This window comes from Anomaloglossus baeobatrachus, chromosome 8 (assembly GCF_048569485.1).
Source record: "Anomaloglossus baeobatrachus isolate aAnoBae1 chromosome 8, aAnoBae1.hap1, whole genome shotgun sequence".
In the NCBI taxonomy this organism is placed as follows: domain Eukaryota; kingdom Metazoa; phylum Chordata; class Amphibia; order Anura; family Aromobatidae; genus Anomaloglossus; species Anomaloglossus baeobatrachus.
The window spans coordinates 69,620,921-69,647,753 of record NC_134360.1 but is presented as its reverse complement, the minus strand read 5'-3'; the positions used below and the strand labels follow the sequence as shown (position 1 = coordinate 69,647,753).

The 26,833-nt window shown below is 49.9% G+C and overlaps 1 protein-coding gene across 3 annotated transcripts in view; it reads left to right on the top strand.

The window, feature by feature from the left end:
- SGSM3 (small G protein signaling modulator 3) overlaps positions 1-23,935 on the top strand; it is a 111,719-nt gene extending 87,784 nt beyond the window's left edge. For all 3 annotated transcript variants that reach the window (XM_075321774.1, XM_075321776.1, XM_075321775.1), the window contains exons 18-22: positions 6,309-6,357; positions 6,840-6,925; positions 7,076-7,198; positions 20,426-20,486; positions 23,492-23,935. In XM_075321774.1, the coding sequence (XP_075177889.1) occupies positions 6,309-6,357; positions 6,840-6,925; positions 7,076-7,198; positions 20,426-20,486; positions 23,492-23,575 (403 nt within the window). In that variant the 3' untranslated portion in view covers positions 23,576-23,935. The remainder of the gene's footprint in view (positions 1-6,308; positions 6,358-6,839; positions 6,926-7,075; positions 7,199-20,425; positions 20,487-23,491) is intronic.
- Positions 23,936-26,833: the final 2,898 nt, after the last annotated feature.

The following is a 26,833-nucleotide window of genomic DNA, read 5'->3' as shown; positions in this document are numbered from 1 at the left end:
TTCCTCAGTTTTAGCTTTGTGCGCAAGGAGGTCAGACACGCACGCATAGCTCCATTGTTCTTAGTCAGCAGCAGCTGCTGACTATGTCGGATGGAAGAAAAGAGGGTCTATACAGACTCCCAGCATGCTCCCTTCTCACCCCACTTATGTCGGAGGTGTTTGTAAGGTTGAGGTACCCATTGCGGGTACGGCGGCAGGAGCCCACATGCTGATTCCTTCCCCATCCCTTTTTACAGGGCTCTGGGTGAAGTGGGATTTACCGGTCTCCAGGCACAGAGACCGTGCTCCATCTACAGCCCCTGGAGAAGATGCTGGATGGAGCGGAGTACATCAGGGACATGGCCCTGCTTCCTCAAGGTACTCTGTGTCCCCGTGTATCTGGCGCTCACACCGCAGCATGCTGGGTGTTGTAGTGCGCCGGGGGACATCAGCGCTGCGGCGCCTGTGCCATGGCCTCATTCAGCTTTGCTGAAGCAGGCACATTTATGGAAATAGTCCGCGCCGGCCGCTGGGACTGCGGCGCGGCTGGCACTTGTAGTGCGCCGGGGACTTCAGCGCGGCCTGCGCTTTTACGGCGGCCGCGCTGATAACTACAGTCCCCGGCTTTTGCGGCCTGCTTCCTTTCGTTCCCGCCCCCAGACCTGCCAGTCAGGAGAGGGGCGGGACGCTGCCCACGCTAGAACTCGGTCGCGCCGGCCGCTTGAACAGCGGCGCGGCTGGCACTTGCGGTGCGCCGGGGACTTCAGCGCGGCCCGCGCTTTTACGGCGGCCGCGCTGATAACTCGAGTCCCCGGCTTTTGCGGCCTGCGTTCGTTCGTTCCCGCCCACAGACCTGCCAGTCAGGAGAGGGGCGGGACGCTGGCCAGTGCATCAGCGCTGAGGGCTGGAGTCGTTTTTACATACTCCAGCCCTCACAGTCAGCACAGAGGGGACACTGTTCCCGCACTTTTGTTTGGGAACTCCCACGGACCGCCCCTCTCCACAGAAGCCTGCAGCCATTCTTGCTGACACGCTGAGCTGCAGAGGGGAGCCGGGGAGACCCAGACAAGGCATTCTGCAGCCTCTTACCCGCTGTTCAGCGGGCGGTAAGCAGCCCAGTGGGCTCACCCCCTCTTGTGCTCGTAGTATCCTTAGTATTTTGTGGCTACAAATACTTGGTATTGCATAGCGCTGGTCGCCCTTTGGCTATAGACTCTCTCACATTCAGAGAGCCAGCAGCATGTCGCCCGTAAAACGCAAGGGTGCCAAGGCACAGACATTGTATGCTTCCTGCACCGCATGTGGGACTTTTCTACCGGCAGGCTCCACGGACCCCCATTGTGTGCAGTGCTCGGCCCCTGCGGCGCTTGCACAGTCGGGACCTCTGCTGGACGTGTCCCAGGGTGTACCACCTGTGAATGCTGTCCAGGTGACAGGGACTGAGTTTGCAGCTTTTGCTGACAGAATGTCTCTCACTATGTCACAAATTCTTGACACATTGCGAGCTAGGCCTGTACTTCAGACCACGGACACTGTGCATGTATTGCCCCCTGGTCCCCCTCAGCTCCTAGCTCCGGGACGGGCATCTACACCTCAGGGTGAAGACTCTGACTCGGACGATGGCCCCGGGCAGCCTAAGCGGGCTCGTTATGACGGGCCTTCACATTCATCTCAATGGTCTGGATCCCAGCGGGATGAATCTATGGGTGATGAGGCGGACTTAACTGATCAGGATTCTGATCCTGGGACCGCTCTCAATCTAGATACACCAGATGGTGACGCCATAGTTAATGATCTTATATTTAACATCAATAAGATGTTGAATATTTCCCCACCAGCTCCTCCTGTAGAGGAGTCAGCTTCGCAGCACGAGAGAATCCATTTCAGATACCCTAAGCGTACATTAAGCACTTTTCTGGACCACGCTGACTTCAGAGACGCAATCCAGAAACCCCACGCTTATCCTGAAAGGCGTTTTCCTAAACGACTTAAAGATACACGCTACCCTTTTCCCTCTGAAGTGGTCAAGGGTTGGACCCAGTGTCCAAAAGTGGATCCTCCAATTTCCAGGCTTGCAGCCAGATCCTTGGTTGCTGTTGAAGATGGAGCGGCACTTAAAGATGCCACTGACAGGCAGATGGAGCTCTGGCTGAAATCCATCTATGAAGCGATTGGAGCGTCATTAGCGCCTTCTTTTGCGGCCGTATGGGCACTCCAAGCTATCACGGCCGGGCTTGCGCGAGTCGACTCAGTCACACGTGCATTTGCCCCGCAGGTAGCACCATTGACCTCGCAAATGGCGGCATTCGCGTCGTACGCGATTAATGCTGTTCTTGACGCTACAAGCCGCACGGCAGTGGCGTCAGCCAACTCAGTTGTTTTGCGTAGGGCTCTGTGGTTGAGACATTGGAAAGCAGATTCGCATTCCAAGAAGTGCTTAACCAATTTGCCTTTTTCTCGTGACCGATTGTTTGGAGAGCGTTTGGATGAAATCATCAAACACTCCAAGGGTAAGGACTCTTCCTTACCGCAACACAGACAAAACAAGCCCCAACAGAGGAGGGGTCAGTCTGGTTATCGGTCCTTTCGAGGACAGGGCAGGTCCCAATTCGCCTCGTCAAAAAAGACTCAAAAGGACCAGAGACGTTCAAATTCTTGGAGGTCTCAGTCACGCCCAAAAAGACCAGCCGGAGGAACCGTTGCCAAAACGACGTCCTCCTGACTTGCGGTCTCCGATGCCCACACCCGCGGTCGGTGGGAGGCTGTCCCACTTTGGCGACATTTGGCTAGCAAATGTCAAAGACCGTTGGGTGAGAGATATTCTATCTCACGGGTACAGGATAGAGTTCGGTTCTCGTCCGCCAACTCGTTTCTTCAGAACTTCTCCACCACCAGACCGAGCCGATGCTCTGTTGCAGGCGGTGGCCGCTCTAAAGGCGGAAGGAGTGGTGACCTCCGTCCCTCTTCAGGAACAGGGTCACGGTTTTTACTCCAATCTGTTTGTGGTCCCAAAAAAGGACGGATCGTATCGTCCCGTCCTGGATCTGAAGTTGCTCAACAGACACGTAAAAGTCAGGAGGTTCCGGATGGAATCCTTACGCTCCGTCATAGCCTCAATGTCTCAGGGAGATTTTCTAGCATCAATAGACATCAAAGATGCGTATCTCCACGTGCCGATTGCACCAGAGCATCAGCGTTTCCTACGCTTCGTCATACACGACGAGCACCTACAGTTCGTAGCGTTACCCTTCGGTCTGGCAACAGCCCCCCGGGTCTTCACCAAAGTCATGGCAGCAGTAGTAGCTGTTCTGCACTCGCAGGGTCACTCGGTCATCCCGTACCTAGACGACCTGCTTATAAAGGCATCCTCTCAAGAAGCATGCCAACACAGTCTGAAGGTGGCGCTAGACACTCTCCAGACTTTCGGGTGGATTATCAACTTTCCAAAGTCTCATCTAACCCCGACCCAATCTCTGACTTATCTTGGCATGGAGTTTCATACTCTATCAGCGATAGTGAGGCTTCCACTGGACAAGCAGTGCTCGCTACGGACTGGAGTGCAATCTCTTCTTCAGAGCCAGTCGCATTCACTGAGGCGCCTCATGCATTTCCTAGGAAAGATGGTAGCAGCAATGGAGGCAGTCCCGTTCGCGCAGTTTCATCTGCGCCCTCTCCAATGGGACATTCTGCGCCAATGGGATGGGAATTCGACGTCCCTCGACAGGACTGTCTCCCTCTCTCAGACTGCCAAGGACTCTCTACGTTGGTGGCTTCTCCCCAACTCATTGTCACAGGGAAAGTCGTTCCTTCCCCCGTCCTGGGCAGTGGTCACGACAGATGCGAGCCTATCAGGGTGGGGAGCGGTGTTTCTCCACCACAGGGCTCAGGGGACGTGGACTCAGGAAGAGTCCACCTTGCAGATCAATGTTCTGGAAATCAGAGCAATCTATCTTGCCCTGCGTGCCTTCCAACAATGGCTGGAAGGCAAGCAGATTCGGATTCAGTCGGACAATTCCACGGCGGTGGCGTACATCAACCACCAAGGGGGAACACGCAGTCGCCAAGCTTTTCAAGAAGTCCAGCGGATTTTGACGTGGGTGGAAAGCAGAGCGTCCACCATATCTGCAGTTCACATCCCAGGCGTGGAAAACTGGGAAGCAGACTTTCTCAGTCGCCAGGGCATGGACGCAGGAGAATGGTCCCTTCACCCGGACGTGTTTCAACAGATCTGTTGCCGCTGGGGGTCGCCGGACGTCGATCTGATGGCGTCACGGCACAACAACAAGGTCCCAGTTTTCATGGCACGGTCTCACGATCACCGAGCGCTGGCGGCAGACGCGTTGGTTCAGGATTGGTCGCAATTCCGACTCCCCTATGTGTTCCCACCTCTAGCATTGTTACCCAGAGTTCTCCGGAAAATCAAGTCCGACTGCCAGCGAGCCATACTCGTCGCTCCAAATTGGCCAAGAAGGTCGTGGTACCCGGATCTGTGGCATCTCACGGTAGGCCAACCGTGGGCACTACCAGACCGTCCAGATCTGCTGTCTCAAGGGCCGTTTTTCCATCTGAATTCTGCGGCCCTGAACCTGACTGTGTGGCCATTGAGTCCTGGATCCTAGCGGCCTCAGGTTTATCTCAGGGAGTTGTTGCCACAATGAGACAGGCTAGAAAACCATCCTCAGCTAAGATCTATCACAGGACGTGGAAGATATTCTTAGCGTGGTGCTTGGCTCAAGGGTTTTCTCCCTGGCCATTTGCATTGCCAATTTTTCTTTCCTTCCTGCAGTCTGGGTTGGAAAAAGGTTTGTCCCTTAGCTCGCTTAAGGGTCAAGTCTCCGCGTTATCCGTATTCTTTCAGAAGCGCTTGGCACAGCTTTCTAAAGTACGCACGTTTCTCCAAGGAGTTTGTCATATCATTCCTCCTTACAGACGGCCATTGGAACCCTGGGATCTGAACAAGGTTCTCCTTGCTCTTCAAAAGCCGCCTTTCGAGCCTTTGAAAGAGGTTCCCCTTTCTCGGCTTTCACAAAAGGTAGTTTTTCTTGTAGCGGTCACGTCTCTTCGAAGAGTGTCCGAGCTGGCGGCGTTATCTTGCAAATCTCCCTTCCTGGTATTTCACCAAGACAAGGTAGTACTGCGTCCAATTCCAGAGTTTTCTCCCAAGGTGGTTTCTTCCTTTCATCTCAATCAGGATATCACTTTGCCATCTTTGTGTCCGCATCCAGTTCACCAATTTGAAAAGGGTTTACATCTGTTGGACCTGGTGAGAGCACTCAGGATTTACATTTCTCGCACGGCGCCTCTACGCCGTTCGGATGCGCTCTTTGTCCTAGTCGCTGGTCAGCATAAGGGATCGCAAGCTTCCAAATCCACCCTGGCGCGGTGGATCAAGGAACCAATTCTTCACACATACCGTTCTGCTGGGCTTCAGATTCCATCTGGACTGAAGGCCCATTCTACCAGAGCCGTTGGTGCGTCCTGGGCGTTGAGGCATCAGGCTACGGCTCAGCAAGTGTGCCAGGCGGCTACCTGGTCGAGTCTGCACACGTTTACCAAACACTATCAAGTGCATACCTACGCTTCGGCAGACGCCAGCCTAGGTAGACAGGTCCTCCAGGCGGCGGTGGCCCACCTGTAGGAAGAGGCTGTATGACAGCCCGTTCATGTGGTATCTTTTTACCCACCCAGGGACTGCTTTTGGACGTCCCACTGTCTGGGTCTCCCAATTTGGAGCGAAAAAGAAGAAGGGAATTTTGTTTACTTACCGTAAATTCCTTTTCTTCTAGCTCCAATTGGGAGACCCAGCACCCGCCCTATCTGTTTTTAGGGTTTCGTTTTTTTCGGGTGCACATGTTGTTCACGTTGTTTCTTAAGTTCTCCGATCTAGTTATCGGATTGAATTTGTTTTTGAAACTGTTATTGGCTTTCCTCCTTCTTGCTTTGGTACTAAAACTGAGGAATCTGTACTCCTACGGGAGGGTGTATAGCCAGAAGGGGAGGGGCCTTACACTTTTAAGTGTAGTTCTTTGTGCGGCCTCCAGAGGCAGTAGCTATACACCCACTGTCTGGGTCTCCCAATTGGAGCTAGAAGAAAAGGAATTTACGGTAAGTAAACAAAATTCCCTTCTTCTAACCTCGTCAATGTCTGGACTATATTTTCTATTCATTATGCAACTCATTTAATAAATATAAGTATGAATTTTCATGTAAAAGACAAAATTGTCTGGGTGACCCCAAACCTTTAAACTGTAGTGTATATTGCCATTTTTGGGGGGAATAAACCTTTAAGAAACAAAGTGATAGCTATTTTCCTGTGGTTTGGCTCACAGGTTAGATGAGGATGGCAAAGTGTTAACTCCAGAAGAGCTGTTGTACAGGGTAAGTGATTTTTACTTATGCAAGGTCATTGGTATAATGTTATTAAAAGGTTGGTCATTTAATACTCTAGTTCTGCACGCAATGTTCTTTCACTGGAAATAAAGACTAATATGTAGGTCAATTATATATAGTGGAACTTTGTGATGAACACTTTTATTTACAGTTGGCCATTGAAAAAAAGGTATGTCCGTGGTATTATTTTTTGTCTGCAGTGTGGCTGCAAATGAATGATGTATACATTTGTGTGACATACAGTAGCGCAGAGTGAACGGAATATTTTGGATTTGTTGGTTTCATACAGTGCTAATATGACAACATTGGGCTTGTTGGCCGGGCCACGGCGCTCAAAAATATTGCAACGATGGGAAATGTGTATATTGTAATTCATGACCTTGTTATGTTCTTCTTGTCCGTCTTCTCCTTAATTACTTCTGCATAATTTTCTAACATGCAAAATTAAAAATTGACGTTATGCCCCCCAGGGAGTACAGTCGGTGAATGTAAGCCACGACGCTGCTCATGCACAGATGGACGTCAAGCTCCGTTCACTTATTTGCATTGGCCTCAAGTAAGTCAGCTGGATGGCCGCGATTATAAACGTTGGTAGACAAATAGATGGAAGTTGGATGAAACAGTCAAATATGACCTGAGTTGACTTGAAAAAAAACCCCGAAAACTAAACTATTTTTTTTTGTTTCATGCTGTATGTAAATCACAGTGAGCAGGTCATCCATTTGTGGCTTGAAGTACTCTGCTCCAGTTTGCAGACGGTTGAGAAGTGGTACCAGCCGTGGTCTTTCCTGAGGAGCCCAGGTTGGGTCCAAATAAAGTGTGAACTAAGGTGAGCACGAGGCTTTTTATTCTATTCATTCAAGGGGGCAATGGACAACCCTTTCTTGTTTTCGGCTGCCCCACTGATAAACTGATCCTAGCGCCACACAGCGATCCGCTGTAATCTAGAAGGAATCCGCCAGCAAGAGTTCAATCACCTCAGGGAAAAATCAGCATTACACATTGCACATGGAAGTCGATGGACTGTGTCACCATTTGTCTGGTCTTATATATTTGGAAAGAGGATTGTAGCCACGCTGGATAATGGATGAAGATCCCTTAAAGGGAATCAACCAGTAGGATTTTACCATATAAAGTAAAGGCAGCAGCATACTAGCGCTAGCATGGTGATTAAAATCATACCTTCACTTTTCAGATTGAATCCTTGATTGCAGAAAAAAAGGTTTACAAACATCCAAAAATTGGAGCATTCTTTGATTGACGTGTGCAGCGGGGTGGGCCTTTGTGGGTTGGGTCCTCTGTGTAAATTCCTCCTCCGGCGTCCTCGTGATTTGCCCCATTTATTTATTTAAATTTTGTGCTGTTCCGGCATCACCTCTGTTGGCGGCGCATGCGCATTTCTATAGTAATGATGTCTTCATTAAAAATGACGCCGGAGTCAGTGCATGCGCGTACTGTGATCTCCAGTACCATTTTATTGAAGACAATGTGAAGAAGACTTTGACTGGCATCGGCGCATGCGCAGATGAAAAAAAAACAATCTGTGCATGCGCAGATGAAAAAAAAAATCTGTGCATGCACCAGTGCAGCTCATAGTCTACTCCACATTGTCTTCAATAAAATGGCAGTGGAGATCACAGTACGCGCATGCGTTGACTCTGGCGCCATTTTAATGAAGACATCATCACACTAGCAATGCGCAAGAGGCGACAACGGTAATGGCAGCATAGTGCAAAATTTAAGTAAAGAAAAGGGGCAAGCGAGGAGGACGCCATAGGAGGAATTTATACAAAGGACCCGACCCACAAAGGCCCGCCCCAATGCCCACATCAATCAAAGAATTCACCAATTTCTGGACCTTTATGAACATTTCTCCTCCTGGACAGATCTTTCATTCTCTAACTACTCATTTCATGGGTAAAATATGTCTTTAATTAATACATATTTCTTTATCGTTCCTATGGGAGACCCAGACATTGGGTGTATAGCTTCTGCCTCCGGAGGACACACAAAGTACTACACTAAAAAGTGCAGCTCCTCCCTCTGAGCATATACACCCCCTGGCTAACCAGATCCAGCCAGTTCATTGCTTTGTGTTCAGGAGGCACACATCCACACATGCATTCTCATCTGATTTTTCATTTTTGGAAAGTTTTTGAAGAAAAGCGGGTCCAAGCCTGGACTCCCGGCATGTCCCTTCTCACCCCACTGTGTCGGCGGTGCTGTTAAGGTTGATTTACAAGGCTGGAGCCTTACATGCCGCGCTCCTTCACCATCCCTCAGGCTCTGGCTTGAAGTGGGAGCCAGCACGGTTCTCCATGCTTTGCAGGAGACCGGTCTCCATCCGCAGCCCTTCTGGATCCTGCTGGACGGAGCACTCATCCACCAGGGACATGGCCCTGCGTCTCAGCAAGCTAAGTACCTGAGACGTTTATATTGTGGGGGTCCCGGTACTTTATTATGGTGGGAGAGTGTGCTATGTAACTTTTGTGACATTTCCGGCCGGTTCTCTGGCTGTCGCCTGAGAACCGCGCCGATGGTGCCTGCGCGCCAGCCGCATCGCTTAAATTTAGGCCCCGGCTTCGCCGGAGGCCTACTTTCGTTTTCACTGCCCTCGCATGTCAATCATGCAGAGGGACAGTGCGGCTCCGCCCAGCGGCCATTCGGTACAGGGGAGGGACACTCCTCTCTGAGTACATGTCCCCTCCCCTGTAAATCTCCTTGGCCCTCCAGATCCCGCTCTCAGAGCAGGCCACGCCCCCTCTCCTCGCTCCGGCGCCATTTTCTCAGCGTTTTTCTCTGGATCAGCGCTGGCTGCAGCATGCCTGCTAAGCTGCTTGGGGGTCCGGGCTGTGGATCTGGAGGGCACACAAATGGTCTGGTAAGCCACAACCTCCGGTTGTGGACCTTCATATATACTCTATGGGGGTCATTCTGGCTCAGAACCCCCACTTCAGCAGCATGTCTAACACAAGGCGCAAGGCTGTACTCAATATGCACTGCATGTAAGCTCGTACTGCCTGAACCGAGCACCTATCCACATTGTGATGCCTGCTCTAACCTGACAATGCCTCAGCCTGGAATCGCACCCACAGTGGTCCCTCCGGCTGCTCCGGTGGCTGAACCCCCGGCTTGGGTAGATTCCTTCTCTAAGTCAATCTCCCAGTCTTTTGCCGACTCCATGGGACAGCTGTCCCGGACTCTGCTGAGCATGCATCAGCCCCCTTCACAGGGTGCCCCTGCTGCTAGGACTCGCTCGGCAGAGCTCACAGAGGATTCCTCATCTGGTCCCAGACCCCGTCCTCCTAAAAGGAGACGCAGGGTCCCCTCTCCTTCCTCGTCCCGCGGCTCTGATTCACAAGCTGACTCGCAGGACGAGGAGGATGCCTTTACTGGGGGCTCGGACGCTACCTCCATGTGCCCCATTGATCTGCCCGAATGTGACGCAGATGTTGGTGATTTGATTGCGTCCATTAATTCTGTACTGGACCTCAATCCGCCAGTATCAGAGGAGCAACCCTCTCTGGCAGAAAAGCACCAGTTTACCTTGCCTAAGAGGACAAAGAGTGTGTTCTTTAACCACTCCAGTTTTCAGGCTGCTGTGACCAAGCCCAGGGCCTGCCCTGACAAACGCTTCCCTAAGCGTGGTTCTGATGACCGTTTTCCCTTCCACCTGAGGTGGTCAAGGAGTGGGCTCATTCACCAAAGGTAGACCCTCCGGTGTCTAGACTCTCAGCCCGGACTGTTGTATCAGTGGCTGATGGCACCTCTCTTAAGGATTCCACTGACCGCCAGGTTGACCTTCTGGCCAAATATATGAGGTGGCGGGGGCCTCGTTCTCCCCATCTTTTGCAGCAGTGTGGGCTCTCAAAGCCATCTCTGCTTCTCTAGAGGAGATGCATTCCCTCACCAGGGAATCCATGCCCGAAATGGTTGCCTTAACTTCCCAAGCTTCAGCTTTTTCATCCTAATTCCCTCGCTATCCGCAGGATCTTGTGGCTTCGAGAGTGGAAGGCAGATGCCTCTTCAAAGAAGTACCTTGCTGGGCTCCCTTTTGCTGGATCCAGGCTATTCGGTGAACAACTGGATGAAATTATTAAGGAAGCTACTGGCGGGAAGAGTACTTCCATGCCACAAACTAAAACCAGGAAACCTGCCCAGGGTAGGAACCAGTCGAGGTTTCGTTCCTTTCGTTCCTCCAACTGGTCATCCTCTAGGCCCTCGGCCTCGTCCACTAACTCAGCCAAGGACCAAAAACCCTTCTGGCGCATGAAGCCGCGTCCTCAGAAGACCGCAGGAGCTGCTGCCACTAAGGCAGCCTCCTCTTGACTATCTGGCCGCGCCAGCAACGTCCTTGGTCGGTGGCAGGCTCTCCCACTTGGCGACGTGTGGTTTCAACACGTCTCCGATCAGTGGGTGCGGGATATCATCTCCCACGGCTACAGGATAGAATTCTCTTCCAGCCCGCCAAACAGATTTTTTCTGTCAACTCCCCCCTGCTCCAAGGCCGCCGCCTTCTCTCAGGCCGTGGCATCCTTGCAGGCCGACGGAGTAATTGTAACGGTTCCCGCCCGGGAACGGTTCACAGGTTTCTACTCAGGCCCATCCTGGATCTCAAGCTTCTCAACAAGCATGTTCAGGTGCGGCATTTTTCGCATGCAGTCTCTGCGATCAGTCATTGCCTCAATGACACAAGGAGATTTCCTGGCATCCATCGACATCAGAGATGCCTATCTGCATGTGCCAATTACAGTTACATACCAGCGTTGGCTACGTTTTGCATTCGGAGAGGAACATTTCCATTTCGTGGCTCTCCCCTTCGGGTTAGCCACGGCTCCTCGAGTATTCACCAAGGTCATGGCAGCAGTGGTTGCGGTTCTGCACCTCCAGGGGTTGGCAGTGATTCCTTACCTGGACGACCTTCTAGTCAAGGCTTCATCCAGCGCAGACTGTCAGCGGAGTGTCTCGCTCACTCTCGCCACTCTAGTCCAATTCGGGTGGCTTGTCAATCTGCCCAAATCCACTCTGACTCCGACCCAGAGGCTCACGTACCTAGGGATGCAATTCGAGACTCTGCCGGCACTTGTGAAGCTGCCCTTAGTCAAACAGCAGTCCCTCCATCTGGCGGTGCGCTCTCTGCTGAGGCCCCGCCGTCATTCCATCAGGCACCTAATGCAGGTGCTGGGTCAGATGGTGGCGTCAATGGAGGCGGTTCCCTTTGCCCAGTTCCATCTCCGTCCCCTGCAGCTGGACATTCTCCGCCGTTGGGACAAGCGGGCTTCCTCCTTGCACAGGTTAGTGGCTCTGTCACCACAGACCAGGGGCTCCCTTTAGTAGTGGCTTCGGCCCCTCTCTCTCTCTGTCTCAGGGACGCTCCTTCCTGGCCCCGTCCTGGGTGATCCTCACCACGGATGCCAGTCTATCCGGCTGGGGAGCGGTATATCTCCACCACAGTGCGCAGGGCACTTGGACTCCGTCCGAATCAGCCCTCTCGATCAATGTGCTGGAAACCAGAGCTGTGCTTCTAGCTCTCTTAGCCTTTCACCACCTGTTGGCGGGCAAGCGCATCCGAGTCCAGTCGGACAACGCGACAGCGGTTGCCTACATCAATCACCAAGGCGGGACACGCAGCCGCCTGGCAATGTTGGAGGTTCAATGCATCCTTCAGTGGACGGAGGACTCCAAGTCCACCATATCCGCGGCAGTGTTTCAGTCAATCTGCCGCAAGTGGGGCATCCGGAAGTGGATCTAATGGCATCCCGGCACAACAACAAGGTTCCGGTTTACGTGGCTCGCTCCCACGATCCTCAGGTCTTTGCAGCGGACGCTCTGGTTCAAGATTGGTCCCAGTTTCGTCTGTCCTACGTGTTTCCCCCTCTAGCTCTCTTGCCCAGAGTCCTGCGCAAGATCAGAATGGAGGGCCGTCAGGTCATCCTCATTGCTCCGGACTGGCCCAGGCGAGCTTGGTACCCAGACCTGCTCCATCTGTCCGTAGAGGTGCCGTGGCATCTTCCGGACCGTCCAGACCTTCTCCCACAAGGTCCGTTTTTCCGCCAGAATTCTGCGGCTCTCAGATTGACGGCGTGGCTCTTGAGTCCTGGATCTTGACGACTTCTGGTATTCCTCCTGAAGTCATCTCCACTATGACTCGGGCTCGGAAGTCTTCCTCGGCCAAAATCTATCACAGGACCTGGAAAATTTTCCTGTCCTGGTGTCGCTCTTCCGGCCATGCTCCTTGGCCTTTTTTCCTTGCCGACCCTTCTGTCCTTTCTACAGTCCGGTCTGCAGCTAGGACTATCCCTCAATTCCCTCAAGGGACAGGTCTCGGCTCTGTCAGTGTTGTTCCAGCGGCGTATCGCCCGGCTGGCTCAGGTTCGCACCTTCATGCAGGGCGCATCTCACATCATTCCGCCTTACCGGCGGCCTTTGGATCCCTGGGACCTTAATCTGGTCCTCACGGCTTTGCAGAAACCCCCCTTTGAGCCTCTTAGGGAGGTTTCTTTGTCTCGTCTTTCACAGAAAGTGGTCTTTCTAGTGGCCATAACTTCCCTCAGGAGAGTCTCTGATTTGGCTGCGCTCTCTTCGGAGTCACCTTTTTTGGTTTTTCATCAAGACAAGGTGGTTCTCCGTCCGACTCCGGACTTTCTCCCTAAGGTGGTTTCTCCTTTCCACCTTAACCAGGACATTTCCCTGCCTTCCTTTTGTCCGGCTCCTGTTCATCGCTTTGAAAAAGCGTTGCATACTCTGGATCTGGTGCGGGCGCTCCGGATCTATGTGCCTCGCACCGCTGTTCTTAGGCGGTGCACCTCTCTTTTTGTGCTGACCACAGGTCAGCGTAAGGGCCTCTCGGCTTCTAAGCCGACCTTAGCTCGTTGGATTAGGTCGGCCATTTCCGATGCCTACCAGTGTACTCAAGTGCCTCCCCCGCCGGGGATCAAGGCACACTCGACCAGAGCTGTCGGTGCCTCTTGGGCTTTCAGGCACCAGGCTACGGCTCAGCAGGTCTGTCAGGCTGCCACTTGGACTAGTCTGCATACCTTTTCGAAGCACTACCAAGTGCATGCTCATGCTTCGGCAGATGCGAGCTTGGGCAGACGCATCCTTCAGGCGGCTGTCGCCCATTTGTGAAGTTACCATTTGTGAAGTTAGGTTCCGCCTACTTCTCAGTTTTCTGTTTATTCCCACCCATGGACTGCTTTGAGACGTCCCAATGTCTGGGTCTCCCATAGGAACGATAAAGAAAAAGAGAATTTTGTTTACTTACCGTAAATTCTTTTTCTTATAGTTCCGTATTGGGAGACCCAGCACCCTCCCTGTTGCCTGTTGGCAGTTTCTTGTTCCGCGTGTTATCACCGGCTGTTGTTGTAGACAGAGGCTCCGGTTGTTTCTGTTCTTGCTCTGTCTCTACTTGTGGGTGGCTATTCTCCTTCAGCTTTTGCACTAAACTGGCTGGATCTGGTTAGCCAGGGGGTGTATATGCTCAGAGGGAGGAGCTACACTTTTTAGTGTAGTACTTTGTGTGTCCTCCGGAGGCAGAAGCTATACACCCAATGTCTGGGTCTCCCAATACGGAACTATAAGAAAAAGAATTTACGGTAAGTAACCAAAATTCTCTTTTCTTCGGCGCTCCATTGGGAGACCCAGACGATTGGGTGTATAGCTACTGCCTCCGGAGGCCACACAAAGCACTACACTAAAAAGTGTAAGGCCCCTCCCCTTCTGGCTATACACCCCCCGTGGGATCACGGGCTGCTCAGTTTTATGCTTTGTGCGAAGGAGGTCAGACATCCACGCATAGCTCCACTGTTTAGTCAGCAGTAGCTGCTGACTATGTCGGATGGAAGAAAAGAGGGCCCATACTAGGGCCCCCAGCATGCTCCCTTCTCACCCCACTTTTGTCGGCGGTGTTTGTTAAGGTTGAGGTACCCATTGCGGGTACGGAGGCTGGAGCCCACATGCTGTTTTCCTTCCCCATCCCCCTGAAGGGCTCTGGTGAAGTGGGATCTTACCGGCCTCCAGACTCTGAGGCCGGGCTCCATCCACAGACCCGGAGATCCTGCTGGATACGGAGCTGGGTACCGTCAGGGACAAGGCCCTGCAACATTCAGGTACTCTGTGTCCCCGTACAGACAGGCACAGACACACTCCAGCGTTGCTGGGTGTTCTAGTGCGCCGGGGACAGTAGCGCTGCGCGCTTGGGTTATACTCACTGCAGCTTAGCTGAGTGAGTTTATGTGTGGGGAACTACCGCGCCGGCCGCCATGGAGACTGCGGCGCGGCTGAGACTTGTGGTGCGCCGGGGACTTCGCGCCGACCGTGCTTTTACGACGGCAGCGCTTATAAATCTAGTCCCCGGCTTCTGCGGCCTAGTTACGTTTCGTTCCCGCCCCCAGCCCTGTCAGTCAGGGAAGGGGAGAGACGCTGTACAATAGTCAGCGCCGAGGGCTGGAGTCTTATTTACATACTCCAGCCCTCTCACTGGGCACAGTGGGACGCCAGTTTCCCGCTCTTTGTCTGCAGCACGCCCACGGCCCGCCCCTCTTCACAGGACGCCGGCAGCCATTCCTGCACGCAGTCTGAGCTGGAGAACGGACATAGCCCTGGGAGACCCATGGCGACCACACACCCGCTGTTAAGCGGGCGGTAAGCAGCACCTAGGTGCTGACCCCACTAGTGCCACAGTGTTGTTTTGTGTACTTTTGTCTGTACCTATATATTGCACTGTACGGTCGCTTCTTGGCTTATACCCCTATATTGCTCTGAGGAGACAACAGCATGTCATCCGCAAAAAGCAAGGGTGCCAAGGCACGGGCTTCATATGCTGCCTGTACCGCATGTGGGGCTGATCTACCGGCAGGTTCCACTGACCCCCATTGTGTGCAATGTTCGGTCCCTGTGCCACTTCGTCAGCCGGAGTCTATGCTAGTAGTGGCCCAGGCAGAGACGCCTGTGAACCCTGCCCCGGTGACGGGGACAGAGTTTGCAGTTTTTGCTGATAAGATGTCTGTGACTATGACAAAAATTCTAGAAACTTTGCAGTCCAGGCCGGTCACTCAGACCATGGGTACTGCTGATTCAATGTTCCCCGGTCCCCCTCAGTTGGAACTAATCCGTGCTCCAAGGGGGTCCCAGGCATCACAGGCTGAAGGCTCTGACTCGGACGACAGTCCCAGGCAGCCTAAGCGGGCTCGCTGGGAGAGACCCTCGGCGTCATCACGCTGGTCAGGGTCTCAGCGAGAGGATTCTCTGTATGATGAGACAGAGCTAGGTGATCAGGAGTCTAATCCTGAGACTGCTCTCAACCTGGATACCCCTGATGGTGACGCCATGGTGAATGATCTTATAGCGGCCATCAATAGACTGCTGGATATTTCTCCTCCAGCGGAGGAGGCAGCAGCACAGCAGGAGAAATTCCATTTCAGGTATCCCAAACGTAAATTGAGTACTTTCCTGGACCACGCTGACTTCAGAGAAGCAGTCCAGAAACACCATGCTTATCCAGATAAGCGTTTCTCCAAACGTCTTAAGGATACACGTTATCCCTTTCCCCCTGACGTGGTCAAACGCTGGACCCAGTGTCCAAAGGTGGACCCCCCAATCTCCAGGCTTGCGGCTAGATCCATAGTTGCAGTGGAAGATGGGGCTTCACTTAAAGATGCCAATGACAGACAGATGGACCTTTGGTTGAAATCTGTCTATGAAGCTATCGGCGCGTCGTTTGCTCCAGCATTCGCAGCCGTGTGGGCACTCCAAGCTATTTCAGCTGGTCTGGCGCAGGTGGACTCTGTCATACGTCCATCAGTGCCGCAAGTGGCGTCCTTGACCTCGCAAATGTCTGCGTTTGCGACTTACGCTATCAATGCGGTCTTGGACTCTACCAGCCGTACGTCAATGGCGTCCGCCAACTCTGTGGTTTTACGCAGAGCCTTATGGTTAAAGGAATGGAAAGCAGATTCTGCTTCCAAAAAATGCTTAACCAGTTTGCCATTATCTCAAGACAGACTGTTTGGTGAGCAATTGGCGGAAATCATTAAACAGTCCAAGGGTAAGGACTCTTCCTTACCCCAGCCCAGATCAAGCAAACCTCAACAGTGGAGGGGACAGTCGAGGTTTCGGTCCTTTCGAGGTTCGGGCAGGGCCCAATTCTCCTCGTCCAAAAGGACTCAGAAGGAGCAGAGGAGCTCAGATTCCTGGCGGACTCACTCACGCCCAAAGAAAGCAGCCGGAGGAACCGCTTCCAAGCCGGCTGCCTCATGACTTTCGGCCTCCTCTCTCCGCATCCTCGGTCGGTGGCAGGCTCTCCCGCTTTTGCGGCATTTGGCTGCCACAGGTCAAAGACCGGTGGGTAACAGACATTTTGTCTCACGGGTACCGGATAGAGTTCAGTTCTCGTCCTCCGCCTCGGTTCTTCAGAACTTCCCCACATCCCGACCGAGCCGATGCTCTTCTGCAGGCGGTGTGCTCTCTAAGGGCAGATGGAGTGGTGATCCCTGTTCCTCTTCAGGAACGAGGTCAAGGTTTTTACTCCAATCTGTTTGTGGTGCCAAAAAAGGACGGCTCTTTCCGTCCTGTTCTGGACCTAAAACTGCTCAACAAGCACGTGAAAACCAGGCGGTTCCGGATGGAATCTCTCCGCTCCGTCATTGCCTCGATGTCTCAAGGAGATTTCCTAGCATCAATAGACATCAAAGATGCTTATCTCCACGTGCCGATTGCTCCAGAGCACCAGCGTTTTCTACGCTTCGTTATAGGAGACGAACACCTTCAGTTCGTAGCCCTGCCATTTGGTCTGGCGACAGCCCCACGGGTTTTCACCAAGGTCATGGCAGCAGTGGTAGCAGTCTTGCACTCTCAGGGACACTCGGTGATCCCTTACTTGGACGATCTACTTGTCAAGGCACCCTCTCAAGAGGCATGCCAACACAGCCTGAACGTTGCGCTGGAGACTCTCCAGACTTTCGGGTGGATCATCAACTTTTCAAAGTCAAATCTGTCACCGACCCAATCACTAACATATCTTGGCATGGAGTTTCATACTCTCTCAGCGATAGTGAAGCTTCCGATGGACAAGCAGCGTTCACTACAGACAGGGGTGCACTCTCTCCTTCAAGGCCAGTCGCACCCCTTAAGACGCCTCATGCACTTCCTGGGGAAGATGGTGGCAGCAATGGAGGCAGTCCCGTTTGCGCAGTTTCATCTGCGCCCACTTCAATGGGACATTCTCCGCCAATGGGACGGGAAGTCGACGTCCTTAGACAGGAAAGTCTCCCTTTCCCAGACGGCCAAGGACTCTCTTCAATGGTGGCTTCTTCCCACCTCATTATCACAAGGAAGGTCCTTCCTACCCCCATCCTGGGCGGTGGTCACGACAGACGCGAGTCTGTCAGGGTGGGGAGCAGTTTTTCTCCACCACAGGGCTCAGGGTACGTGGACTCAGCAGGAGTCCACCCTTCAGATCAATGTTCTGGAAATCAGGGCAGTGTATCTTGCCCTACAAGCCTTCCAGCAGTGGCTGGAAGGAAAGCAGATCCGAATTCAGTCGGACAACTCCACAGCGGTGGCATACATCAACCACCAAGGCGGGACACGCAGTCGGCAAGCCTTCCAGGAAGTCCGGCGGATTCTGATGTGGGTGGAAGCCACGGCCTCCACCATATCCGCAGTTCACATCCCCGGCGTAGAAAACTGGGAAGCGGACTTCCTCAGTCGCCAGGGTATGGACGCAGGGGAATGGTCCCTTCACCCGGACGTGTTTCAGGAAATCTGTCGCCGCTGGGGAAGGCCGGATGTCGACCTAATGGCGTCCCGGCACAACAACAAGGTCCCAATTTTCATGGCACGGTCTCGCGATCACAGAGCTCTGGCGGCAGACGCCTTAGTGCAAGATTGGTCGCAGTTCCAGCTGCCCTATGTGTTTCCCTTTCTGGCACTCTTGCCCAGAGTGCTACGCAAGATCAGGTCCGATTGCCGCCGCGTCCTGCTCGTCGCCCCAGACTGGCCGAGAAGGTCGTGGTATCCGGATCTGTGGCATCTCACGGTCGGCCAACCGTGGGCGCTACCAGACCGGCCAGACTTACTGTCACAAGGGCCGTTTTTCCATCTGAATTCTACGGCCCTGAACCTGACTGTGTGGCCATTGAGTCCTGGATACTAGCATCTTCAGGATTATCTCAAGGGGTCGTGGCCACCATGAGACAGGCTAGGAAGCCCACGTCTGCTAAGATCTACCACAGAACGTGGAAGATTTTCTTATCCTGGTGCTCGGCACAGGGAGTGTCCCCCTGGCCATTTGCATTGCCTACTTTTCTTTCCTTCCTGCAATCTGGTTTGGAAAAAGGCTTATCACTCGGCTCCCTTAAAGGGCAAGTCTCAGCGCTATCGGTATTTTTTCAAAAGCGTCTAGCACGACTTCCTCAGGTACGCACGTTCCTGCAGGGGGTTTGTCACATCGTCCCTCCGTACAAACGGCCGTTAGATCCATGGGATCTGAACAGGGTACTAGTTGCTCTCCAGAAGCCGCCCTTCGAGCCTCTGAGGGATGTTTCACTTTCTCGACTCTCACAGAAAGTGGCCTTTCTGGTAGCGGTCACGTCTCTTCGGAGGGTATCCGAGCTGGCAGCGCTGTCATCCAAAGCTCCCTTCCTGGTTTTTCACCAGGACAAGGTAGTGCTGCGCCCCATTCAGGAGTTTCTCCCTAAGGTGGTATCCTCTTTTCATCTCAATCAGGATATCTCCTTACCTTCCTTTTGTCCTCATCCAGTTCATCGGTTTGAAAAGGATTTGCATTTGTTGGATCTCGTGAGAGCACTCAGAATCTACATTTCCCGCACGGCGCCCTTGCGCCGCTCGGATGCACTCTTTGTCCTTGTCGCTGGTAAGCGCAAAGGATCGCAGGCTTCCAAATCCACCCTGGCTCGATGGATCAAGGAACCAATTCTTGAAGCCTACCGTTCTGCTGGGCTGCCGGTTCCATCAGGGCTGAAGGCCCATTCTACCAGAGCCGTGGGTGCGTCCTGGGCATTACGACACCAGGCTACGGCTCAACAGGTGTGCCAGGCAGCTACCTGGTCGAGTCTGCACACTTTCACCAAACATTATCAGGTGCATACCTACGCTTCGGCGGACGCCAGCCTAGGTAGAAGAGTCCTGCAGGCGGCGGTTGCCTCCTCGTAGGGGAGGGCTGTTTTGCAGCTCTAACTTGAGGTATTAATTTACCCACCCAGGGACTGCTTTTGGACGTCCCAATCGTCTGGGTCTCCCAATGGAGCGCCGAAGAAGAAGGGAATTTTGTTACTTACCGTAAATTCCTTTTCTTCTAGCTCCAATTGGGAGACCCAGCACCCGCCCTGTTTCCTTCGGGATTTTTGGTTTTTTCGGGTACACATGTTGTTCATGTTGAACGGTTTCAGTTCTCCGATGTTACTTCGGATTGAATTTGTTTAAACCAGTTATTGGCTTTCCTCCTTCTTGCTTTAGCACTAAAACTGAGCAGCCCGTGATCCCACGGGGGGTGTATAGCCAGAAGGGGAGGGGCCTTACACTTTTTAGTGTAGTGCTTTGTGTGGCCTCCGGAGGCAGTAGCTATACACCCAATCGTCTGGGTCTCCCAATTGGAGCTAGAAGAAAAGGAATTTACGGTAAGTAACAAAATTCCCTTCTTTTCCCATTGCTAAGATAGGAGATGACAGTTGGTGCTCATAAAGTTCTATGGAGAAATTGCAGCAGATTGTCTGTGTCTGAATCTAGCGCCTCTTCCCTCCATTGAATTTTAAAAGCTTCAACCGCCATCTCCTATTTCAGTAATGAGAAAATCTGTCTTCACTGTATACGGATTTTACTCATGAATTAAACCTTTTATATTATATCTAGGTGCACCTTTCTATACAGCTCCCATTGAACTGCTCTGTAAAGGGCAGGGTGGATGTTATCATGGGTTCAGTGTAGTTTCCTGCCAACCAATTTTCTGGTATGGGCAGGATTATAGCTGTGTCTTCCATTAGCTTCCTTCCTACTGGGAAAAAAACAAAAACGTTCTCTGCCTCTTACTTTTTTTCAGGGTCCTTTCAAAGTTTGCCTTCAGTTTGTCTCCAGACTGGGAATTGCCCGTGAAAAAAGAGGTAAGTCTGTATGTCTTCAAGGCTTTTACAGAAGAATCATGGCAGACAGCGAACATTACTAATCTCCTTTCCCCAAAAATTATCCTGCAAGAGCAATGAATCTAAACTACAGTGCCTTGTGTAAAGCCAAAAAAACAGCTTTATTAAGCTTTTTTGGCTTCCAATCCATTCCCCACAGCACCCACTATAATGAAAGCTACAGTTACCCAGTATAAGCCCTTCTCTGGAGTGTTAGGCTCAATTTCCCTATTAATGGTGTTGTGCCACAGTGCCCCTTTGCCAAAATGTACAAATAATAAGTAAATAATTGTTAAAGGGGGGTGGTAGGAGATCAGACTACTCACATTACTACAGTATCACACTACTTCTTTGTTCCAAACTCCGTGCCGCACCTGTTCCAAAAATTTGGTGTTGGGTTACTGACAATCTCCGAAATACCAGAGGTAACTTAGGGTGCTGTTTCTAGAAGGAAGGAGCCATGTTTTTTTTATTCTGTTTTTCCCCAAAGAGTATTAGTCATAATACCGTAGAGCTGCTATCTTTTAACACTGTCGATCAAGCCTGGGGGATGCATTGTAAAATGCCATTCACCTGAGCCAGGCATTGCAACTGCAACTCATGTATTGGTCCTACAGCTGCTAGTTTTTTTCGGGGAAAAAATGTTATGTATGTCACGAATGGAATGGATTTTTTTTTTATTTTGCCTGCATTTTTCAAATTATAAGTGAATGGGTTTGCCACTGAATAGGTCAGATTAATGGGGGGGGGGGTAATGATGATGAATACGTTCAAAGGAAAGCAACAGTATAAATGTGAATCTGGTATAAATGATCAAATCAATTCGACATGAATCAAATTTGAATCAATTCTCATGAAATTCTTAGGTCCCAGCAAATTCAAAGCAATTTATGATTTGATTTTCCAAATTTAGACATTGCAGAATTTTGCCTCAGTCGTGGAAGGCTAACATAACCTCAGGGAGGACCTTGCAGGCTTTCCAGTAATGTCATATCATGTGATATTGTACAGCCAATCAGGAGTAACTATCATTGCCTGTATAAAAGCTGAGGCAGGGAATGCAGCAGCTATTTTAGTGTGATTTAAAATAGAGAAAGGATATACAGGTGCGTCTCAATAAATTAGAATATCAGCAAAAAGTGAATATTTCAGTAATTCAATACAAAAAGAGAAACGCATATATTATATAGTCATTACACACAGAGTGATCTATCTCTATATATTATATAGTCATTACGCACAGAGGGATTTATTCCTATGTATTATATAGAGTCATTACACACAGAGGGATTTATTTCAAGTGTTTATTTCTGTTAATGTTGATGATTATGGCTTACAGCCAATGAAAACCAACAAGTCATTATCAGAAAATTAGAATATTATATAAGACCAACTGAAAAAATGATGTAAAACTCAGAACTGTTGTCACCTACTGAAAAGTCTGTACAGTAAATGCCTCAATACATGGTCGGGGCTCCTTTTGCATGAATTACTACATCAATGCGGCGTGGTATGGAGTCGATCAGCCTGTGGCACTGCTGAGGTGTTATGGAAGCCCAGGTTGCTTTGATAGCAGCCTTCAGCTCGTCTGCATTGTTGGGTTTGGTGTCTCATCTTCCTGTTGATAATACTCCATAGATTCTCTATGGGGTTTAGGTCAGGCGAGTTTGCTGGCCAATCAAGCACAGTGATACTGTAGTTATTACACCAGGTATTGGTACTTTTGCCAAAAGTGGACAGGTGCCAAGTCCTGCTGGAAAATGAAATTTCCATCTCCAAAAAGCTTGTCGGCAGAGGGAAGCATGAAGTACTCTAAAATTTCCTGGTAGACGGCTGCGCTGACTTTGGTCTTGATAAAACACAGTGGACCTACACCAGCAGATGACATGGCTGCCCAAACCATCACTAATTGTGGAAACTTCACACTAGACCTCAAGCAGCTTGGATTGTGGCCTCTCCACTCTTCCTCCAGACTCTGGGACCCCAATTTCCAAATGAAATGCAAAATTTACTTTAATCTGAAAACAACACCTTTGACCACTGAGCAACAGTCCAGATCTTTTTATCCTTAGCCCAGGTAAGATGTTTCTGCTGTTGTCTATTGGTCATGTGCGGCTTGACACAAGGAATGTGACACTTGTAGCCCATGTCCTGGATACGTCTGTGTGTGGTGGCTCTTGAATCACTGACTCCAGCAGCGGTCCACTCCTTGTGAATCTCCCCCAAATTTTTGAATGGCCTTTTATTCCCCATTATTGTGTAGCCTACTGGACCAGACTAAGGGACTATTTTAAACGCTTAGGAAACCTTTGCAAGTGTTTTGTGGTAATTATTCTAATTTTCTGAGATAATAACTTTTGGGTTTTAATTGGATGTAAGCCATAATCATCAACATTACCAGAAATGAGCATGTGAACTAGATCCCTCTGTGTGTAATGACTCTATATAATGTGTTTCCCTTTTTGTATTGAACTACTGAAATAAATTCACTTTTTGATGATATTTATTGAGATGTACCTGTATGTGCTCAAAAGTTCAGCACTAGAGAAAGGAAGAAAAATCCCTAAAACATTGGGCAAATACTCTAGACACTTATGTGTTGTATTACTGAAGAACATTAAAGAAGAAGTTTGAGAATAATACAGAGATTCAATTAATACAGGAAGAGAGTGATAGCGGAGGTGCCAGCAGCAATGACAGACTCCCTCCAGTGACACATTTTTGTTTTTAATTCTTAATGCAGCCTCTGACAATCATATTAGTGCGGAGGAAACAGACAGTGTTCTGGAATATATGGCACATCAGCAGGATGATGTTATTTCTGACAGTGACACTGTCAGTTTGTCATTGTTCAGAATACAATGGTCTGCCTGATCACAAATGGCCAAGAGGGATGATTTCATCACAATTTTTTGGGTAGTCGATCATCTTTAGAAGCTAGTAAAGTAAAATGTAATACTCAATTTTGCATATTTGCAATCTTACAGGACAAGGAGAAGAAGCCATTGAAGGAAGGAGTACAGGACATGTTAGTCAAACACCACCTCTTCAGCTGGGATATTGACGGCTGACAGTGTTCATCTTCTCACGCTCAACAAGTGTCTGACCCTATGGAGTCTTACAGAACTTCACTCCAGCAATGCACTTTTTCTATTATCGCTCTACTGCCAAGAACTCTCTCCCCAAAAAAATCTCTTATTAATATAAAAGATCTCTGGATGTGACCTCAACCTCGAATGTACCATAATGGCACTGGAGGAACTGGGCAATGGCCAGAAAACCGGGATGACATTGTGCCACATTTCAGAACTTTCCTGCTCTTGGACCAGTCTTGTGTCTGGTTTCATGCGGTGGATAGTTCAAGCTCATAAAAGTCTATAGCTGTGTACATATAAAATATAGAGAAATATATACGAGTGTATATTTTGAAACAGATATGTAGATTTTTCTTTCGTCAACACATTTCCTACCTCCTCTCGTTTTCCTTCCACTACTGAACCACAATGCTTTTCAGAAAAATTAAAGTGTAATCAAACTTTGGGGGAAAAAATTTAACTATTGCAGCGCCTTTGATGCACTCTGGGTTCTGAGACCCCCTACCGACCCCTCAAACCACCGGACAAAATAATGTGCCCAGGCAATGGTATAGTGACCCATTAACTTTCTAGTGAGCCTGTACACTGCTGTGCCTAGGTAAACTCATGCTTGATGAGGAAAGTGATAAATAGAGGTCTCAGAGCCCAAATCGCACCAACCAACTGTGAATTAGAGGGTCTACAATGTACGAAAAGTCTTCTCAACATATACAGTCTGGGTCTTAGCTTTATGAATAAGGTTGACTTCATGCTTCCATATATCTTTGGTCCAAGTATGGGCCACGATTTCTGGACTGATCGCGGTTCTTCTGACCTGAACTCAACAGCCTCATGTTAGTTCGGAAATGACGATGCGTATTCGGACCATACTATACGAACGTCTGAATTCGGCATGAGAAACATAAGATTTTTACTCTCAATGAGTTGTATTACATCATCAAAGTGTTAAAGGGAACCGATCAGTAGGTTTTCAGACCCCCAAAGTAACGTCATCAAGTACCTGTAGTGATGATTACTTCCATACCTTTATATTGCAGATCTGGGTCTTCATTGTCTTTTAATTCATTGGCAAATTTTCTTTCTCCGCCTGATGTCAGCACAAGATGTCTGCTCCCCCACCTCAAAACCCGCACAGGCATTGTTATTCCCAGGGACAACATATGCGCAGATGAATATTCCGGCTCTTGCTACGTCATCAGGACTATACTGCGCATGCATCGCCCCGGGAATGACCGAGTCTGCATGAGATGCAGGTCAAAGAAAAGAGTGACTTGTCAATTCTTGGCAAGAGGTCGGCGCCAAAAGGAGAAAGAGACCGGAGAACTATAAGTGTAGACAAAATCCTGTACTTGTGAGATCATTTGTAAAAAAAATTAAATGATCGATTACAAGACACGGATTTGTAACATAAAGGTTTGAGAGCAATCCTCATTAGGCCTCCTTGACACATCCGGACAAACAAAAAAAACCTAACGTTTGTCATGTAGGTGCGTATGTGTCAGTGTGTGTGTGTTCCATGTGACACCCCAATAGCACACAGACAGCACAAACTTGTATAAATACCTTTCTCCGGCACTGTTTTCACACGTGCTTCCGGGTCTGCAGTCAGTGCAGTGAATATCCATGAGCATAATGAGCAGGACCCGGAAGTAAGTGTGACAGCAGCGCCGGAGACAGGTAAGTATAAACATTCTTTATTTTTAAGTGACCTGTGTTTTCTCTGGTACATGTCACATGGATCACATCAGTGTGTGGTCCATGTGACACCTGTGCGGCCCACAGAAAACAGACATGTCACCGTGCGGAGCACACGGACACACGTGTGCTCTATAATGACATATGGTCCGTGTGAAAATATGGACATGTGTGCAAACCCACTGAATTTAATGGGTCTACGTGTGTCCGTGTCTCTGGTATGCGTGGAAACAGACACCACATGTATCGGAGACACGGATGTGTGAAGAAGGCCTTACAGGTACTTTACTGTAATGGCGTTACTTTGTGGTCCAAAAACCTGCTGACAGGTTCCCTTTAAAGGCAATTTTGTCCCTTCTATGACTTTAGGGAGCGTATTAAAAGGACCAGTTGGCTGTGACACAAAATCCCTTTGTAAAATAATTGCTCAAATGTTGCAGTATTTTGTCAATTCTATTTTTTTAGATGTTCTAATACAAAAGCCGATTTAAATTCCAAAATCTAAAATTTCAACGTTGTGAATATTCTCTTCAACATAAGGTGAAAGTCAGGTTTGTATTTTGGTAATATGGTATCGCTTGTACCCTCAGGGGCTGCTGCAATCTTATTGAAACACGTGAATGTAAATTGTGAATGTTAATGCTCTAAAAACAGACCTGCAGACACAAAATACAAAGTGGAAATTGGCGTTATGCTCCTTTTACGTTGGGTACAATAATGGGATAATTCTGTATGTGGAAATGAAGCATGTGTGACAAGTTTCTCACTCTCAAAATCACACCCGTTTTATTGAAATACAGTGCCTAAATAAACCTTCCATACAGTGTCTATACAATTTATGACTTTTCTGCAACATTATGCCATTATCAAGCCATAGTTTGTAGTAGTAACGTACACACCATACGGCTCTTGATAATGGTCTTATGTGGCCAAAATGTTGTGTTTTTTGGAGGAATACAGTATAATCAGTGTCTTTGATACTTCTTGCTGAATTGTCAGGCAATATTGGTGGAGCTTTGCCCCAAGAGCACAGATTGGGAAAGAGTGGTGCATGGTAAATCTTTACAACACACTCACAGGGACTCATGTTCATTAGTGGCGAGCGAGAACTATCATGCCTGGTTGCTCGGTATTCCGTAAGAGCAATCGGTCACTCGGATGGGTGCAACTCCAGTACCCGAGTATAATGGAGAGCTGGAACATTTTTCCCGAAGAACTTCCAGAAAAATGCTCTAGTCTCCCATGGACTTCCATTATACTCATAGGGTCAAGTCGTGCCCATCTGAGCGTCCCACTGCTCTTAACGAGAACTGAGCACCCATGCATGGTAGTGCTCACTCATCACTAGTTACGAGTACTGAGCACTCGAACATGGTAGTGCTCACTCATCACTAGTTACGAGTACAGAGCACCCGAGCATGGTAGTGCTCGCTCATCACTAGTTACGAGTACTGAGCACTCGAGCATGGTAGTGCTCACTCATCACTAGTTATGAATACAGAGCACTCGAGCATGGTAGTGCTCGCTCATAACTAATTA